The following is a 20177-nucleotide window of genomic DNA, read 5'->3' on the forward strand; positions in this document are numbered from 1 at the left end:
AAGAAATTATAAAACAAAGTATTACGTTTACCGACTGTCAAACAAACCAAATTTATTAATCAAAAATGTTTTGATAAAATAAAGAGATAGAAGTTTTTCAATGGATATATTTAGTACTATGAATATTTCAAGTAGTTCAATATTAACGAAAATGTCTACATTAAATACCCTTAGGTACATAAAAAACAATTTTTTATGAATTTTTAACTACAAAATAATTTGTATATTTTTGAGATTCTGAATGAATGTTATCAAAATTTTAACTTTAGGCATTATAAAAAAAATATTGTAACTATAGATATTCAATATTATTTAATTGAGAAAATGAAAACTTACGTAGATTTTGTATTACATTTTTGAGTATCTCTACCTAGTGAATAATTTTTAATCTTCATTTATAGTAAAAAGTCTATATAAATTTGAAAATTCTTATGCCTAAAAATAGATGAAAAACAGATTAAATTGTAAATATAAAGTGATAATACAAAAATTTAATAATAATTTCAAGTATTTATGGTAATATTTTTTCGAGTTTCAACTAAATTAAATTGATTTTGTGAAAAATTGAATTTACGAGAAAAATCCAGTTTCTTCTTAATTTTTTTTTTTTGGTTTACTCAATTATATAAATTACTAGGAATTTTTTATTTTTGATCCTTCAATTTACTAGATCTAATTTTTAACCAGAAATCAACTCCGTTTTTAAAAACAAAACCGAAGTATTTTTATTGTCCCAAAAGGTGATGGCAGGTATAAAAAACACATGATTTTAAATCAATACATGCATCGCTTTTCTCAGAATCTTAAATTAGTTATTTTCAAAACATTATTCAATTGATTAGATTATAAGGTAAAATAATTTTATAGCTATATATCAACAGTAATAATATATTTAATTAAAATTTAGGTATGCATGAAAATTTGGCAGCAGTATTTTATTAAACTTTGAAAAAAAATAGTTTACAAAAGTTTAGAATGAAAACAACATCTAATATACTCCTAAGAATGTAAGTACATTATTATTATTTTTGACGTAGAAACCAGTTTTTGATATGTAAGTATACTATTATAGTCAAAACACTCAAATAAATATTATAATAGTTACGAATGTTGTGTACGATTCATGAATAATGTTAGCTCAGTAAATACCTGAGCAGTGCAGTAGCTGTGAAAGTATTCACAGCACAAAACAGTGTCGTCAGTCTGATTTAGATAGTAGCGTATATTGCATTACTTTTTTTTTTAATTAACAATAAATATATCATATTAAAATCACCATCTTATTAATAACACAACGAAACAAACTATGCAAAAAGGTTCAGTCAGAACTGGTTGGCTAAGACAAACAACACAAGGATCAACCAAAATGAGAACTCTAGGTTACAGTACGAATACCCGAAAATTCGATCAACATTGAAAAATTACTTGTTAAATATTATACCGTATATGTTTTTTGTTTCTATAACAGTTATAAACAATACATTGTAATGCATTTCAAAAGAAATAAAATAAACTGATTTAATCAATTAAAATATAGTTTAATAAATATATAAATTACAATAATATAAATCAATTTTTATACCCCTGTATAATAATAAAAATTAATGGTAATAACTTTCTATTAAACAATATTTAAAACTAACCAGAAATGCAACAAATCGTTGAATGATTAATAATCGCTAAGATAATAGTTTAAATTTTAAAATTAAATTAAATTGTAATTAAAAACATTTTTTAATATACTAGCGTATTATTTTTGAAGTTAAAATAAAAATGCTAAAACCGCTGTGATAAAAATTATTATAATGTATTTACTGATTATAATATAATATTGTATAATTGTTTTAATAGGGTACATTGTTTTTGAATAAAGTAAATGGTAGGATGGATAGTTTAAACTAAAAGTGGAGAAATACTATCTGATCGTATTTTCTCTATATAGACCGACGATTACTGAATTTAATAGGAAACTACTAGAGCTTAGTAATTCTATAGCATTGATAGGAAATATTTCTAAAATGTTTGTAATAACGATGTTTTATTCATGTTTATCATAAATATGGAATTTACGTTGAACCCTATCGTTTATAAGACCTTAATTTATTATAATATTACGTAACTGATATATAATGAATTTTAAAATGTAGAATGATTATTAAAAAGTTAACAAAAAATATGTTGAGAATTAATTCATAACATTGTTTAATTTTATTAAAATAAAATATATATTTTAATGCAGTATTGTAATCTTTCATTTTAAAGAATGGTTGTAGATGGTAATTGACTAAAAATTATCTCTCACAGTATCAGATTAAAATCCTTGGAAAATATCTGTGTTATAAATAAACTTAATTTAAGTAAATGAAAAATTAACTTAAAAGCTCTTAAGATTTTATCAAGAATAAAGTGTCACGACTTTAGTAGCTTCAACTAATACATATTTATGAAAAACTTTGTTTACTAAGTATATAATTATTAAAACCAAATCGTATTTCTATCATTTGTTTAATCTGATTTGAAAAAAATAATATTACGCGTATAGGCAAATATATGTATAGACATGGTAAAATATTAGAAGAGAACAAATCGACATTAAAGTATTGTATATTATTTATTTTAATGACATTAATATATTCACAAGTCATTGACAATTAATAGTTTTTAACTTTAAATATATTATATAATCCATAAAAAAACTTTTACTTTGAAATTTTTATTAAGATTAAAAAGTTTTTAGTTAACAATATTTAAATTTGTATCCAAGATTTTTAGATATCAATAAAAGCACTATTTTTATAATGGATATGCAAATAGTAATGACTATCATAAACGTTAGATATATTCAATTTTATAAATACATAATTAATTGTTTAATTTCAAGTATCATAGTAAATATTTATTAATTTTAAGAACTTTACTAATTTTAGCAAGTTGTGATAAAATTAGAATTGAGTTCTTCTAGAATATTTTAATTGAGTTTTTTTTTAATATTTTAATATTTTTGATTTATTTTTTGGCACTTTGCTGTAGTTTGTAATTAATAGTTCATTATTTTTATGGTGATATTTATTTTATTTAAAGTTAAATTTTTATTTAATTGGATATTTTATATATAATTACTAGTATGGTTTTTATTCTATTAGCATATTATCTTAAATATATGATCATTTCGTCATCATATATTTTTTAACTTGACATTAAAATCAAATTAAATACGTTAGATTCGGATAAATAATTACTGGACTTAAGGTACTTAGTAAAATATAATATAATATAAATATAAAAGTATTCACTTTATCTTCAATGAATAAAAACAAAAATATCATACACATGTTATTTTATTAATAATGCATTATAGCTTTGCTTGAGTAACTATTTAAATATGCATAATAATCAATTGTCTTTAAATAAATTCAAATTAATGAAAAAAAAAAAAATGTATAACTTCGTCATGAATTTTTTTATTTAATTATCGAATTATTTTGAAAAAATGTAATTTTTAGTTTTTTACAACTCGACATAATAATATACAAAGTTATAAATCGGTAATTAGGTATTATGTTTTTTATATTTCCTAGCAAAAAACATTATAATTCTATTATTATTTTTCACATACATAAATTATGTCAACATTTCAAATTTGATTTAATTAAAATTATTTTACTTACATTCAATGAAATTTATTTTCAATAAAAGTGTCTTCAGAATTACAATATTATATAAGTTTTAATACTTGTGTAATATTGTAGGAAATTACTAACTCGTGAATTATATTGAAAATTAATGTACCTATACAATGTCTCATCATTATATGTGTACCTTTGGGTTGAGATTGAACTTTATTTCATAAAATAATTTACATAGTATACTAAGCATTGATTATAAGATAGTAGTTTTTTAAACTTTCATTTCATGTTATTTGTGCAACTAAAAACTTTTTGATCTTTACTTTTCAACTTCTTTGATGAGATATATGATTGTCAACTGTTAATAGTTTCATATTTTATCATTATTAGTTGTAACATATTTTATTTAAATTTGATAACATGACTATACGTGCCTCAGTCGTTAATGTTAGTGTAATTTATTAACATACCTATATTATGTAATATTAACCTTAAACAATAATATAAAATTATAAGTAACCTACTGTCTCATACATATTCAGTTTATTTGGTCAATAGTTATTTTAAATAAATTTATCACATAGTATTTTAATATCGATGAATGCCCTAAGTGTTTTTTTTTTTTTTCAAAGAATATTGCAATTAATTAATTTATATTCCTCATTTAAATTTTAGATGTACTGTAATGGACAGATTCAATTTAGGATACTGCACGAATTACTCCAAAAGTTTAAACTAAAACGAGCTGCCGGTTGCGTTGCATTAGCAAAATGTCAATAGCTATACTATCTAAGTCTATATTAAATACATGTTAACAATTTGATTGGCGTTTGTTGATTACAACAATAACATTAACAACAACAACAACTGCAACATTCTGAGCAGATTTTGATGCAATAGCAATAATGTTATTTTTATTGTTTTACCTGTAGTCGATTTTCATTAAAATAAAATATAACTGTGTAATGATAATAATTAAATAAAGACAGAAAGAGATTGTCTTATTGAAAATCAATAATCATAATTTACAACAACTTACTTCTTCGTCGGTGGCAAAGTCTCCGGAAAACGGCGAGCCTGGAGGTCCCGGTGGTCCGGGCGGTCCTCTGATTGACTCTCCCTGTCAGTTTCGAACAAATTTAGATCGTTGTGGACAATTCATTATTATTCTTATCATTATTACTGTTCGGTGGTAAACCTCAGATTCACTAATGAACAGCTGGTTGTTAAGCGTGTAACTCCAACGGTTCATTAGATCCGTGTGCGAGCACATAACCGTTGCAGTGTTCGCCAGACCGATTTGTAATAATAACAATAAAAAAAAATGAAAAAAAATACATTGAACAGTGACACTCACCTTTTGACCAGGATCGCCTTTGTCCCCTTTGATGTTGGGCGTCTGATAGCTATGGTTTTCTGTAATATAAATAATCTGAGTTGGTAGGTATACATAACTAATGACAACTAACTCATCAATTAAACATAGTTAACCTCAGTTCGAATGTTTTATTCGCGTGTATTGCTAACGCAACAGTAACTTATTAGTATCGTTGTTTTCAAATCGTTAAAAGTCCGTTTGTTGGGTGATTTTAATTTATTGGCCCCGACAAAATCATGTGTTATAGATAATAAAACGCCATCTTTTTTTACTTTCTTTCTTTTTTTTTTTTTTACGAAACAGTTTGGCACCACGACGATTGGAGAATGAAAAACAAACAATCGTTCTAAGATTTAGCAATTATAAACGCTTTTCTGGATTACACATCGTATTATTTATTATACATAGAATCTATCTACTACCTATGTATATTATATTATAGATTTTTGACAATTTTTTAGTTGTAATTTAAACACTTTTTAATTATATAATAAAAAATTCAATGTCAATACTTTTGGACCTTAAGATTTCTTTAAAAGTCCGTAGAAAGTGAAGGGAGTCGGTAAATCATGTACTAATAAAGTTATCCAGAACATACCGATGCATCGATTAGACAAAGAAATATAAACAGTGTAAGTCATGGAGTGTCTCAATCAAAATTGCTGTGTATGATCCCAATTTATGATACTTTAATTAAATCGTATACTAAAAATAATATGTATATAATATATATATATATATATATATAAAATATGGTCCCTTTGAATAAATAAAAATGCCTAGAGATATGACAAAGCAAAACAAATTAGAACCTATTGATAGGAAATAATATTTTTAAAGTGATTAAAAACATCACTACTACAACTTATAATAATGTAGTTATTTAATGTTTACTAGCCTTTTCATCCGATTAAATTAGTTATTGAACGGTTAATAATGTCCATTTATAAACTGGATTATATTAATTGATATTTTATTGATAATTTGGAAATGTTTAAATATTTTAATTAATTGTCGTTAATGTTTTATTTAAATTATGCATGTAATATTTAAAATAGTAATACATTTTTGCGTGCTCAATACATATAAAGATAAGTCAATTTTAAATGTTTAAGTAATTTTATAATTATTGCATTACTATGAATTTATGTCATTTAGGCACTTAAATATAATTTTTCAAATTCTGATTAATCATTAACTTATAAGATTTAGGTATTTTGTATTAGTAAATTTATGTTAGATGCATTTTTTAAAGTATTAACAGGGACTGGGAAAATAGAATTTTTTGTAAGCTATTGTTAAATAAAAAAAATTATACAATTTATTATACGTGGTGATTACATTAAAATGACTTGTAAAATTTCATTACCTATTAAATTATTTCACAAAACATAGTATTTGTTATTTACGTTTTACATTATTAATTTATGTATAATATGGTAACTCGGTCATGACAATCAATAACTTTTTTGTTATTTATTATAGTTGATATTTTTGAAATACATTCTTGGAAATTGTGTACGACATAATTATTCTATTTCGTGTTTAATGCAGTAGTCTGGATTTATTACGTGTTACTAAGAAATATTAATTTGAACATAATATTGAATTTAATTAGGCAAAATAACATTAATTATTGATTATATCTTTACTCATAAATCACGTATAATATAGTATCTACCTAGCAAGTTAGTACGCTCGTAGAACACGCTAGCCTTAATTGTTTGTAATATAAACTTTATGGGGTCCTCTGTTATTAAAATAAATAATGATATTATGTGTATAACAAAACACTAGTTATCTCTTGTCGGTAGGTGTCAAGGTAGTTCAATAATAATTCTTATACCGTGTCAATAATCAAATTGCATAGGTACGTTTAAATACATAAAACCATAATGGAGGTCTATATAGCCGATATTATCATAGTATAATGATATGTAAAATACAATATTGCTTTTAGATTCAACTTTATTTATATGTAAAATCTATGGGTTTATTAGTTGAGAACCTGAGCCATACGAGAATAAATAGAAATAGAAATATTATGCACTTACTCAAATAATGACAATAATGTAAAGGTTATATGCACATTGCATGTACCACATAGTAATTATTTTAATTTGGGGTGATCAATAGAAGGATAATATAGATTTGGACCAAATAAGTTGATATTGTTTTGCATTAATAGTAATATCATGCCATAAATGCGTTGATTAATGATACTGATTTTATAATAATATATTATAGTATGAAATCAATATTTTAATGATAGAATTTACATTTGTTCCACCTAGATGCCTGAAGTATTTCATATTCTTAACAGAGTTATGGAGTTTTCTCATTGACGGAATCATATTTTTCGGTACCAATAATGATGTTTAGATATGAATATATGATGATACTTCACATAGCCTCTAAAGACTGAAAACTAAACTCAAATAGTATTCAATATGCCTATATTATTAAACAATTATAATTGATGAAACACACTTCAATACTCTAACGTCAAAACAGAAAAATGACTGTAATAAAATCATCTATTTTATTTACTAGTGAACGAATAATTAATGGTTAAATTAAAATATATAACCGTTAGATTAATATTTTAGTGCCTATAGGTCAGGTTATTTACATATCAGAATATTTTACCGTGGATTTATATTTATACAAATCACCTGCCACGTAATATCATATTGAAATAGCATTATTTTAAGTGAATAAGAGGATCAAAACAAGGATACATCAAAAATGCATTACCTATAAGTCATGACAATGATGGTTTGAATGCCATAAAGGTTTAATAAATAATAAACAATAATATATCACTACTAATAGGCCCATACATGAGCATAGAAAAGAAACGACTTTTTCAAACGATGATTACGCTAATTGGTCTTTGGACAAACTTAAGACAAAGAATTGATATATAATATAGACTGATGAATGGGAATGATATACTAATACCTATAATGTGCGTAGATAAAAAAGTCCTGTTCACAAGTTATTATCCGAAAAGTCGCTACAGTTTAAAGGAAAACAATGTGTAAATAGTGTGATATCATAATAGGTAGGTAATGATTAGTAGTGAGTGTTTGTTGCACTGCCACAACGATGACAAACGATAAAAGTAAGTTGTTTTGTCTTATAAAAACCCCTTAAAAACACTGTTTGGTTAAAAATATAAAACCAACACCTGAGATAAATAAAAGAAGCAAACGTTGGACGATTTAAAAATAATTATATGTGATGTGACTCTGAGATATTGAATGGAAAATAAGGAATTGTACCTATTCAGTTTTCTTAACAAGTACATCGTAATTTTAAATAACTATATGATACACCTTAAAATAAAATAAACAGTCACTACAAGAGTGCGGTTTCAAATGCTAATTTTTTATTATTTCATTGCTAAGTAAGAACAACATTTGTTTCATGGTATAGTGATTGACAATTTTATATAACATTTATAAAGAGTGTATAATAAATATTATATTTTATTATACATATTTTGACCTTGTTTTATGGACTTATTCTATGACTTTGACTTCATATTTTATCTTTTAGTGTAAAATTTGTTCACTTCTCAAAAATTTTGAAAGAATTTCAATAATAACGTTTTCTGTCATTCTGTCAATACACACACACACAAAAAAAAAAATTATTCAAATTTTGGTTCTATATTTTTTGATTGTTATTGTAATAAATTTATATAAGCGTATCAAATACTAATAAATGCGGATTTTCCGAATAGTACTTTCTGCAATTACGAAATCTTAAATAATTAATGCTAAATACTCAGATGAAAAATTCAGATCTCTCACCATTATTTAATATTTATAATTAGGTAATGTTACAAGAAATAATTTTATTTTTTATAGTTTTTGAATGCATATTATTATATTATTTTTAGCGTATTCAAACTTTTTATTGCATATATATATTATTTATTAAACATTTTTAGTGTATATTTGGCTAGTGTTTATTGCATATAAAGTTACCAAATCAGTGTATAATCCTAAAAACTAAGAAATTATAAAAAATTGATAGAAGAATTTTATCTTATATTAGTTTTGAAATTTAAACAAGCAAAAAAGAAAAAGAAAAAACAACATTCAAATTTACATAATTATAAAATCAATTTGATGAAAAATGTATGCGAATATTTTTTTTTTAATCATTTTTATTTAAATACAAGTACTTAATATCTATATGGAATTATGAAATAAATCAAAAGTAAACTTAACATAAAAAAAAAAAAAAATGTTTTACGATGGACAAATAATCAGAATTATATGGACATTAAATGCGTTTTTACGAACTGTAATATTATGGATTTTGAAAATAACACATTGGGTTTAATATGTAATTAATAATATAGACCTTGATATTTGAAAAACAATTTGTTGGAATTATAAATATAAGCGTAGGAAAAATGTGGAAGTAATATTAGTAAAAGTTATTATACCTAGTGTACGTTACAATAATTTTTTATCCGGTGTATCATTTTAACCATGAATGTTACAGTGAATAAATATATATCTGGCAGATATTTTATTAAATAGTACATTAAGAACAATGCCTTTTTTTTTTTTTATTTCTGCTGTATAATTTGTGGATACATTTTAATTTATTTTTCTAGAAAGGGAATATTTTTCTCATGTCGAGCACATATGGATAATAATGATTGTACTAAATTGTAATGTTTTCAATTATGTTGTTAATAAAGTATACCTTGAATAGTTTAAAAGTACTTACGCATTTTAGAAATACCATTATACTTAATAACTTAATACTAAACAGAGCTGAATATCATAAAAAAAAATTTACCTAAATAAAATATTATTTTTTAAAAAAGTTTTATATAATAGAATTTATTATGCAATATTTTTTATAATAAAGCATGGTTTGCTTTAAACAATAGTTTTTTTTTTATATAAATTTATACAAAGTCATTGGTTTTTATGAACAATACTAAACTTGTGATATACTATAACCAGTTTATATGGTTTATGATGCATATTTGTATTATCATTTTTATTATTTGTGATTTTTTTGAAAAGCCAATAATGATATAGTTTTTTGTACGAAATACAAATGGTAGGGTATTTAAAGAACAGTGCACGGTTTAGTCACATGTCTTGACTATAGATTTATCATATTAACTATTAAAATTAGTGCAATAATATCATAAAAATTATAATATTAATGATTTTTGAATTTAAATTAATTTTCATATACGCATTTTAATTTTCAAAAAGATTCGTAGTATTCTTACGAAATAGAGTAACCATGTAAATTTACTATCCATATACATATTCTCGGAAAAACTTTTTGATTTTCGACAATGTTTACAGTGTTTAAATGTAAATATGTTTTTTGCTGACATAGTAACTATTCATTATATATTTATAGGAAAGATCAAAATTATAACTATAATAAAATAAATTATTTTCTCTACTCTTAATCCTACTATACTGCTGTAAATAAAATCATTAAAAGCGTTCTAAATTGTGATATAATTTTTATCATCTTGTAATGGGTGATTATTTTATCGAACAACTCTTACCTAGTTTTGGTTTGCGGAGTAGTAGACCAACATTTTGCAAAGTATCTCTTCGCATAAACTTTAAATATTTATATTATAGCTCATAAATTATCCATCTTAATTTCGATCTTTATGTATTGAAATACTTCAAAAATATTTTGCTTCAGAATATGAAATTAAGAAATATGTTGTTATTTAAAAAATTAAAAAATTAAATATATGATAACGACGAAAAATATGTTTTTCTAAAAATAATATTGTTTTACTTTGACTGGAAATTATGAAAAAAAAATAAATATTTTTTGAAACGTATTATAATGATAAAATAAGTGTGAAACTCGGGATAATTTACATACAATAAATAACTGTAATATAGAATATAGATGTGTTAAATTTCAACCCAATGATTAATTAATGCATACGAAAAAAAAATCTGTGCGAAAATTTACCAGTCTCAGTTTCTATTTCCATAAATATTTTATCTAGTTTACTATTAATATTATTATTTCTTTTTTATTCTGATACTGTAGCTCAAACTAAATTTTTCCAAAATCATTGTATGTTTTCTATTATTATTATTTTATGTTGATAAAATATGTTATTTATAAATTTATAGTAAAGAATTACGATTAAAATACTTTTTGTTAGTCATGTATTTTCATGAACTTCATCCGATATTTACTGTTTGATTTTTCTATTACTTTTTACCATTTCACTGTTAATTCAGTTAAAATAAAATATTAGAGTGTACTTTTTAACATTTAGAGCTAATCAAAGGATATTTTATTTAATTGAACATACATATTCAAAAGATGAAAAGTTTGTCAGTAATAATCAATATTTTTATTTTATCTTAATTAAAAAAAAAAAAAATAAAAACCTTTATTTAAAATGTATTCTAGTAAGTATAATAATCACCTAATTTTTTTTTGAAATAAATACACATAGATAATGTAATATATTTATTAAAATAATATGTGTATTGTGCACGCTGTAACCTAACCCGTAAACCGTAAGCCGTAAATATTACATAAATATTATTTGAATTCAACATTAATAGATGTTTAATGGTTTTGTTGATTCTGGAAAGTAAAACTAATAAAACTAATATGTAGTAAAAACAAAAATTACCGTTTGATGGCGGTGGTGGTGGAGGAGCAGGTGGTCTATCCGAGTAACCGGCGTTAGCTAGGTCTTCGGAGTTTTCTGGTTCCTTGTCATCGTCTGGCTGTAATAAAAAAATAAAAACATGTACGGTAAGTTTTATATGCTCAGCGGTAAGTTCTAAAACCCGGCTAGAAAATGAGAAATTAATTTACACAGTAGCCGGGGCGTTTTATGATAACTGTGGACTCGACATGATTTTAACGATTCTCGTGTAGAATCCGACTAACAGGTAGACTGAAGTGTTTGGCGGGGGGTTTTTTCTTATCAGATATTACGTGACCTGAAACTTGGCGTACCTCACACGAATAGAGGACGACTTTGGGCTTTATTGATCATTGGAGTGCATTGCGGCGGTGGACGGAGAATGGAACAATTTTACGATTCTAGATATGAGAACAATAATAATAAGGCATCGGCAACGACAACCGCGTCTGCTTATAAATATTTTAAGTGCGGTTACAATCAAAATGGTACGACAATAAATCATTTCAAGAAATTGAATTTGATTAAATCACATTCGAATAATGTACATAATGTATTTTATGATCCGCACTATTCAGTGGGTATAAAATGTTCGAATATTATAACATAGTATCACATCAATCGTGTATAGATGATAATAAAATATTGTGATATAGTTTAAACTAACGCGCTAGGCATTCAATTCGTACCGTCAACTCGTCTTTCAACTGTCGTTCAATCATCCCGAACGTATACCAGCAACCGACTGTTAATACATTAGCAATATGATTGGAATCCGTGCGCTTGTTAAATATATTGTGTTTGAAATTATATCTCTACTGCCGAGCAATAAATATGTGTATTTTTTTTTTCTTGTATTGTGATCAGTGCGTTTTGAAAGGAAGGAAGACGATTCGAACGCGCACTCAAAACTATAAGATGTCGTGGATATTTTAAATAATATGTTTTTAAATCACGACGGACATCTAAAGTGGCTCGTTGAATAAATCTGTGAAGGATGCGCTCTTCGGTCGCGTATTCGATGTTTGTATTCCGCTCTAGAAACGGTCACGTTGAAAATACAAGTGTTGAAAAAACAAATAGCACTTAACCATGAAAATATGTGGGACACGGTCCATACGTCGTCGTCCGTGCAGGGTTCCGCGCTACAGCACTTAACAGCTCTGAGTACGACTGTTCCGAGCATAGTTCGAAAACTGAGGCAATAATCGTTGCTGTGGCGGAAAAAGGGATCGGCAGGGCTTTTCGTGCTCGACATAATTCAAAAGGTTCATATTATAGTGTAGACGTTTCGCGGATGTTTGCGTGTTATATTTTAATATCGGTGGTAACGTACACGTGTCTAACGTTAAGATCTCGGCTGGTCTGACGCAGACAAGCGTATCAGAGTTGAGCATCCTGAAGGATACGGCGCTAACCACTTCGCTGTTAAATTATTGTACGGTTGCCGACGAAATGAGCAAAACGCGATATTGTATATTGTGATGGTATAATAATAATTGTCAATGGTGTTTAACGTTTAACAATCTTCATTAAAGTTTGGTGACCGTCATTTTTTTTTTCTATTCAAAATTACGTCATCGTTGGCGATGTGCATTTTTTGTGGTGCTTGTCAGACTAAATTTGGCGAAAATATAATTATAATTTTATCAATAATAGGTATATTCTAACATTTCTAACCGAATCATTGGTACACGTTTTGATGATGATAATATCATTGTAATAATATGGGCTATAGTAAATTGATAGGTGTATATTAAATTTATTGACTGTGATTAATCAACAACACCTACTAATATAATATAATAGAATTGCGTTGTTTTCATCGTTCGTTATTTTTTCATGATACGTTCGTCGAGTGTAAATATATAAATATATAACTAATAATTTGGTGTATTATTTTGTAGTGATATAGATGATTGTTGTCTATCGGCAAAAACAACTGTGATAAAACCGTATTTTCACGTTCTGTGGAATAAAGCGGGAAAAAGAATGGAACGGATTTGGCATGGTTTTCATTTTAAACGGTGAGTTCGCTAAGCCTTTCGTTTGATTTATAGTTCCAATATTGTGCCAAAAATAATTGACAAGGTCCTCGTTGAGCTCGTGTACATTCTGCAATATAAATGACTCGATCGAAGTGTCTCTTTCACTATTCCATTCCAGTCGCTGCCTTCGACGGATTGTCTTCCAAAAATACGACGAGTATATTTTAGCCATTATATGGTAGACCTTAACAATGATAAATTTCCAAGAAACAAAACACACCATCATGTACATGTGCAAAGCGTATTCCATATTTTTTTTCGTTACACTTTTGTTGTCCAATATATTATGTACAAGCAGTACAACTATATTATACGTATACTTTCAACAACCAAACGCTGTACATGTCTACGTTTTAATACTTCACCCCTCTCTCCCGTATTATACGATATAAAACAGATTGGCAATCCGATTTAAGAAAAATGAAAAAAGATATACATGGTGTGTATCAAATGTACATTTATATCGTTAATATAACAATAGAGGACTTTGTGGACTGTGAAATTAGATTATCGATAAGTTTTTGTTTTTTTTTTTTAATCTGTTTGAAGATAATATAATAATTGTGATTGTATATTGTGGATCGAACAATTTATTCAGTTTTAATTGATACACTACTAGAGAGTCATAATATAGAATAAAGTAAAAATTTACTGGAAAAAAAAAACAATATGCAATTTTAATAATGAAATTTTAAGCACAAATTGTTTTGTTATCTAAATCACGAGGAGAAAATGATAAGGATTAATAATATTTAACATTATACCTTCGATGGACAAAATACGTTTTGATTCATCGCCATGTTATTTATTAAAAACGTGTGTAATGTATAATAGACACGATGTTATTTACATTGATTTGACACAGCCCACGATATTGGAAGTTTAAACAAATTAGCAGGTTTTATTTTCCATTAGAATACGAAATGTAAATTGTTTGTTGTATTATTTAGTATGCTAAGTATCGGAATCGTTATAAAATTCCTTTTTTGCATTATAAATTGTATATAGTTAACTTTAAAATAAGCATAATTTGCAATAGGTAACCACGTTTTCGCCCGAATTAAATAGGATTGTCCGTATTCAAAATTGTACCGGATAAACGCTTTGTACATTTGTATTAGAACTCAAACCTAGAAACGCGTGTAATAGAGTATTATGATTGTATTAAGTTTTACTCCTGTGTTACAAATTGACGGCCATTATCATATTATACCTTTGTAAAAGTTATTTTTTTTTCGAACGGTCCTACTACTGTTTGTATTATTATTTATATGTGTTAATTATAATGATTCAACACGGTACACTAAGATGGGGGAGTTAATTCCGTTTCCATAATTATTATGGCTAAATGATTCAATTAAAATTATAATGCTAAAATCTTGAGTTACAACATAAAACCAAACATTTATGATTCGTTTATAATCTAATTCAACTTGAAAATTCATTAAAAATTAGTAGAAAGTACGTCGCCACTCGCCAATAAAGTATATTCTGTGTATACTTAACATAAGTTAATAATTATTTTCATTAATCAATGTTCAATACGTTTTAAATATAACACGTCTAGGTACACAAGACATTTTAATTGGAATTGATGTAAAATTGTCTGATTAATTATTTTTCACATATAGTCATAAATATTTTCTGTTCTCACTAACTAAAGAATTCTATTAATTATATATTAATACCATGACAATTAAATATTCAAGTAACAATAAAATCCTAACTTCTGATTGTTCAGTTAGGATGATAAATTGAAGCAATTACAATTTATTTAAAAATATTTAAATAGGTTAAATTACTTATACAAAAAACATTTAAGATAATTTATTATTTCTATTTTCATAATATGGCAGTGAAATAATTTAGTTTTTGTTATTTGAATACAAAAATTAAGTTACATAGTGAGTAATTTGGATAAATTAGATGTTAAATATTATTTATATATATATATATATATATATATATATATATAAGGTAATAAAACCTAAACAATAATTTAATCTACCTTAAGGTAATGCATATTTTATTTATGCACGAGAATTATTATTGATTATCTTCTTATTTAAACAAAACTATTCATATATCATATATTTTAAGTACTGCAACGTTATAATATTAACTAGTAACAGCATAAATATGTTAACCATATCATGTGCATCGATATTGTTTTCATATGCTTTGAGGCGTACGTTGAGTTTTATTTATTAGATAGATAAACATATATTTTACTGGGCAAGGGGAGTACGTGATGTTTTTTCACATTTCGTACTAAAAATTAAGTAGGTGAGTAGACGTTTCAGCATTTTGGCGGTCTAGGGGACCGGTGCGGAAAAGGTCCCAACTGTGTAGTTTTGAAACCGAAACATAAACGAGTAGGTTAGGAATACCTACTCGAAAATACCAGGAATTTTGTTTTTAAATATGTATTCCGATTTTCGACGTAGAACAGTGCCCTCGAGTAGCTTTAATTTTACTTTGAATTTACGAAATGCGTAGCGATCAAAAAGGTATAGTATACCTACGTATGTATAGACCATTATCCGACTTACTTCAATACTATCAAACTTGGTAGAATTGGGCTATTATTATTTCTTTAGTTTATATTAGGTACACAACTTTAATATACATTTAATTCTATTTTCAGTATTTTTATGTTCTGTAATTGTATGGCTCCAGACAAACAAATATGTATACCTATATAAATACTAAAAAAGGAAATGGTACAAAAATAATAATAATAATAATAATAATAACAATATTTGTAGTACTTTTTTCGTATAATTTGTGGTCACTAGCTAGTTTCCTAAAAAACGACAATCTTATTTAGAATACTGTGGATACAGAAACTTCGCTCAAACCGTGTAATCTTTATGGAGCTTTTATCTGTCAAGATATTTTTGAAATTTGTTTTCTTCCTTTGTTTAAAGTTTTACTATGAATGTCGAAATATATTATTATTATTATTTTATTTTTTATTTTTTTGGCATGAAAGAGTTTTGTGGGGTTTGGGCAGAGATAACAGAAACGAGTAAACAACACAAAACACAAAAGTATGTGGATTTAGATATTTTCAAATTTTCGTTTATATTTTCATTTCCTGTTATCGCACTAGAATATTGTTATGAATTGATATTGTATTAGCTCAATTTTATAAAATATTTATTTTCCTGTCTTACTTTTTAAATCGCACTATACTCGTAAGTATGCGAAATTTAACAATTTTTTTTTTATAATAAATATGTCATATATTAATATTAGTATCACCGCCATTAAAATGTTGTATTTAAATTATATATAACAAGCTGATCTCGTACACTTCGTTGCCTACATATATTGTCTTTATCTATGTAAATATTTTCAGTAGTACAACCTACACTATTAACAAAATTTGAATGTTAAATATTTCTATGTAGCTTATTGATTATAATTTAGAAGTAGGATTTTTATAATTTCACGTACCTATTTATTTCTGATGTCCCGACAAGGCGTCACCCGCGTATTAGTTTGTTAGGCCTTGTATTAGTGTTATTACTTATTATGTATGAGAAAATAATTTTTTTTTTATTTGGTGTTTATTAGAGGTTTCGAAGATCATAGCGTATAGTAAACTATGAAGTATATTAAATTAATATTCATATAATGGCACTAATAAAGATAAAATCGTTTTTACCGATTTAATAACCCACGTGGTTAGGAATAGAATAGTCTGCAATGAATGAGTAAATTGCAAAGTTTTTTATAGATAGTAGTAGTGAGTTTTTATTAATTTTCCTTGAATGACGACGACTCTAACGGCGATGCCGATTTCTCAGCTGTGCTATTCCCGATAATATATTATTAATATTATATTACTTTCGTTGTTATTGTTACTATTTTTAAGTTATTTTCATAATGTACAAGAGTATTTTGCTCAAATGTGTAATAACAATAAGTGTATATTGATGTTTTCAGAATATGGTACATAATATATTCATATTATTTTTTTTCATATATTTTTTATTTTTTTATTATTATTATTATTATTTATTTTCCCTGTTTTCACTGATGCTTTGCTCCTATAACGGTCGTAGCGTAATGTTATATAGCTTAAAGCCTTCCTTGATAAATGGACTATCCAACACAAAAAGAATTTTTCAATTCGAACCAGTAGCTCCTGAGATTAGCGCATTCAAACAAACAAACAAACTCTTCAGCTTTATAATATTATAAGTATAAGTATATATAGATATAATACAATACTAATGTTACAAGTATGTTCATTTATGTTCATATACTATAATATTTTGAAATAATATACTATTTATATATTGTATTATAAAATGCATGTAGATTGGAAACCTCTGGTTTAATTATTAACTGGCCACATTTTATTTTGATGAGTTTTATGTATTTATTTTATAAACCAGTGTAATATGACATAAATTATGTTAGGTTTATATTATACATTTACATATTGCTCAGATAATCGGATGTTGATAACGGAATTGATAAACATAGACCAGGGTACATAACAATAATTATACTTTACATATCAATTGTATTTTTGATTTGTAGTCTATAAAGTTTGATCGGATTTTTAGATTAATGTGTGTAGTACCATATTAATATGATTACGATCATTAGAACTCCTGTACAATTTAGCACTGTTGGTAATGTATCTTTAACCTACTTGTTAGATAAATAAAACTTAGCTCAAAATCATTTTATAATTTTTGAAACCTATCTTAAAAGTAAAATGATTTATAGTCTATAGATAATTATATTTATGAGAATATGAATTATTGATTTGTCTAAACATAGTCTAAAAACAATTGAATATGTTTTAAATGTATATATTAATTTTTTATATTTTTAAGACAAGTTTAAATTCAAATAATAATAAAATATAAAACAGATTTATCAAACCCTCTAAAATATAATCTTTATAAATAACTCTCTTAATAGATAATTTTATTGTAAGATAGAGCTCAAAAATCATGAAAATGATTTAAGTGAATACTTTTAATTTACGTACGTTGTACGTGGGTTTGGGAGCGAGAAAACAAATATTGCACTAATATTCTCTCAATGTTCAATTTTATAATTAAAAATTGCGTGCGTTTTATACAAAAAGTTCATTTAAAACATATAGCTATAAGGTACTTTTAGTTGAGAATAAATATAACAAAATTCAATCAAAAGTTTTAAGGAAAAAACGACTATTTAATGAATCATTTGAAACATTGAAGACAAGTAGTAATCTATCTAAACATTGAAAATTGTTCTATTTTAAAAGATACACTTAATTAGTCTCATAAGATTTTTTTATTCTGTTTTGTTAAAAGATAAATTAATTTTTAATTTTATGTAACCCCGTGTAAAAATCATAAAGTAATAAATATTAAAACTACACGAGTAGAATAATCAATATAATATATTATAAATTCATATTTTATATTATCATGATATTATATTTTTAAATTATTTCTTATGTTTATATTTATTAAATTTTATGATGCCATATTACATTGATAGGTATTAACTACGTTAATATGAATATATAATAAAAAACTTTTCTTATCATTATATTTTAAAAATGTATAAAATATAGGTGTATACTCTTAATATTTTTAATATGATTAGATTTATTAAATATATAGATTTATAAAAACAATTATTTATCCAAACCTGATTCATACATAACATAATCATGCATTTCTATATAGTGCATGCTAAGTACTCATTGGTGTACAAATAATTACAAACTGATCATGTATTCATACTGAATTATTTGTTGTGATTTAAAAACATCATTAAATGATTTAAACAATAATAAAAACTATTATTTTTACTGTTATTCTCTCCTATCTATGAGTATATTGTTAATATTGTTTATAAAACATTTTAAAATTCAATAAATTCTCGTTAATCTTTATTATCAATTAACATTTTTAAAATAATTTTATACATACAATGAATCACTTTAAAAATTTATTCAACAGTCAAGTTTTTCAAATTAATGTTTAATGTAATTTGTAAAACTTTACAAAATTATAAAATTTTATAAAATTGAAGAGAAAATAGTTTACAGATGAAAGATAATAAATAAATAATAACACAAATAAATTATATTATTCAAATAAGCATATCTGATATATATTCTGCATTTAATATGATGAATATTTTAAGCAGAAAAAAATTATAAAATATTATATAAAGCTTGTCATGGAATCGTAAATGTATTGTATTTTACAAATTTTAAATTAATCAAAATTCTTTAAATGCTAATTAAATTTTGTTATATTGTATATTTACTATTTTTTTATGACATATTTTACATATTTATAATCTATGTTTACTAAGTACTATAATACACATAGAAATATAGATTACGATATGTAACAAAATTAAATATATTCTACAAAATAGTGTTAAATCGGATAAATTTA

At 25.0% G+C, this 20177-nt stretch overlaps 1 protein-coding gene across 6 annotated transcripts in view; it reads right to left on the reverse strand.

Moving 5' to 3' along the window:
• Window positions 1-20177, reverse strand: part of LOC112594942 (collagen alpha-1(XVIII) chain-like) — a 236579-nt gene that overhangs the window by 23399 nt on the left and 193003 nt on the right. For all 6 annotated transcript variants that reach the window (XM_025339962.1, XM_025339961.1, XM_025339959.1 and 3 more), the window contains 3 exons: window positions 11681-11777; window positions 4984-5042; window positions 4666-4746 (listed from right to left, as the gene is read on the reverse strand). In XM_025339962.1, the coding sequence (XP_025195747.1) occupies window positions 4666-4746; window positions 4984-5042; window positions 11681-11777 (237 nt within the window). The remainder of the gene's footprint in view (window positions 1-4665; window positions 4747-4983; window positions 5043-11680; window positions 11778-20177) is intronic.

Source organism: Melanaphis sacchari, unplaced genomic scaffold, assembly GCF_002803265.2.
Source record: "Melanaphis sacchari strain LSU unplaced genomic scaffold, SCAv2.0 Contig24_pilon_pilon, whole genome shotgun sequence".
Taxonomy (NCBI): domain Eukaryota; kingdom Metazoa; phylum Arthropoda; class Insecta; order Hemiptera; family Aphididae; genus Melanaphis; species Melanaphis sacchari.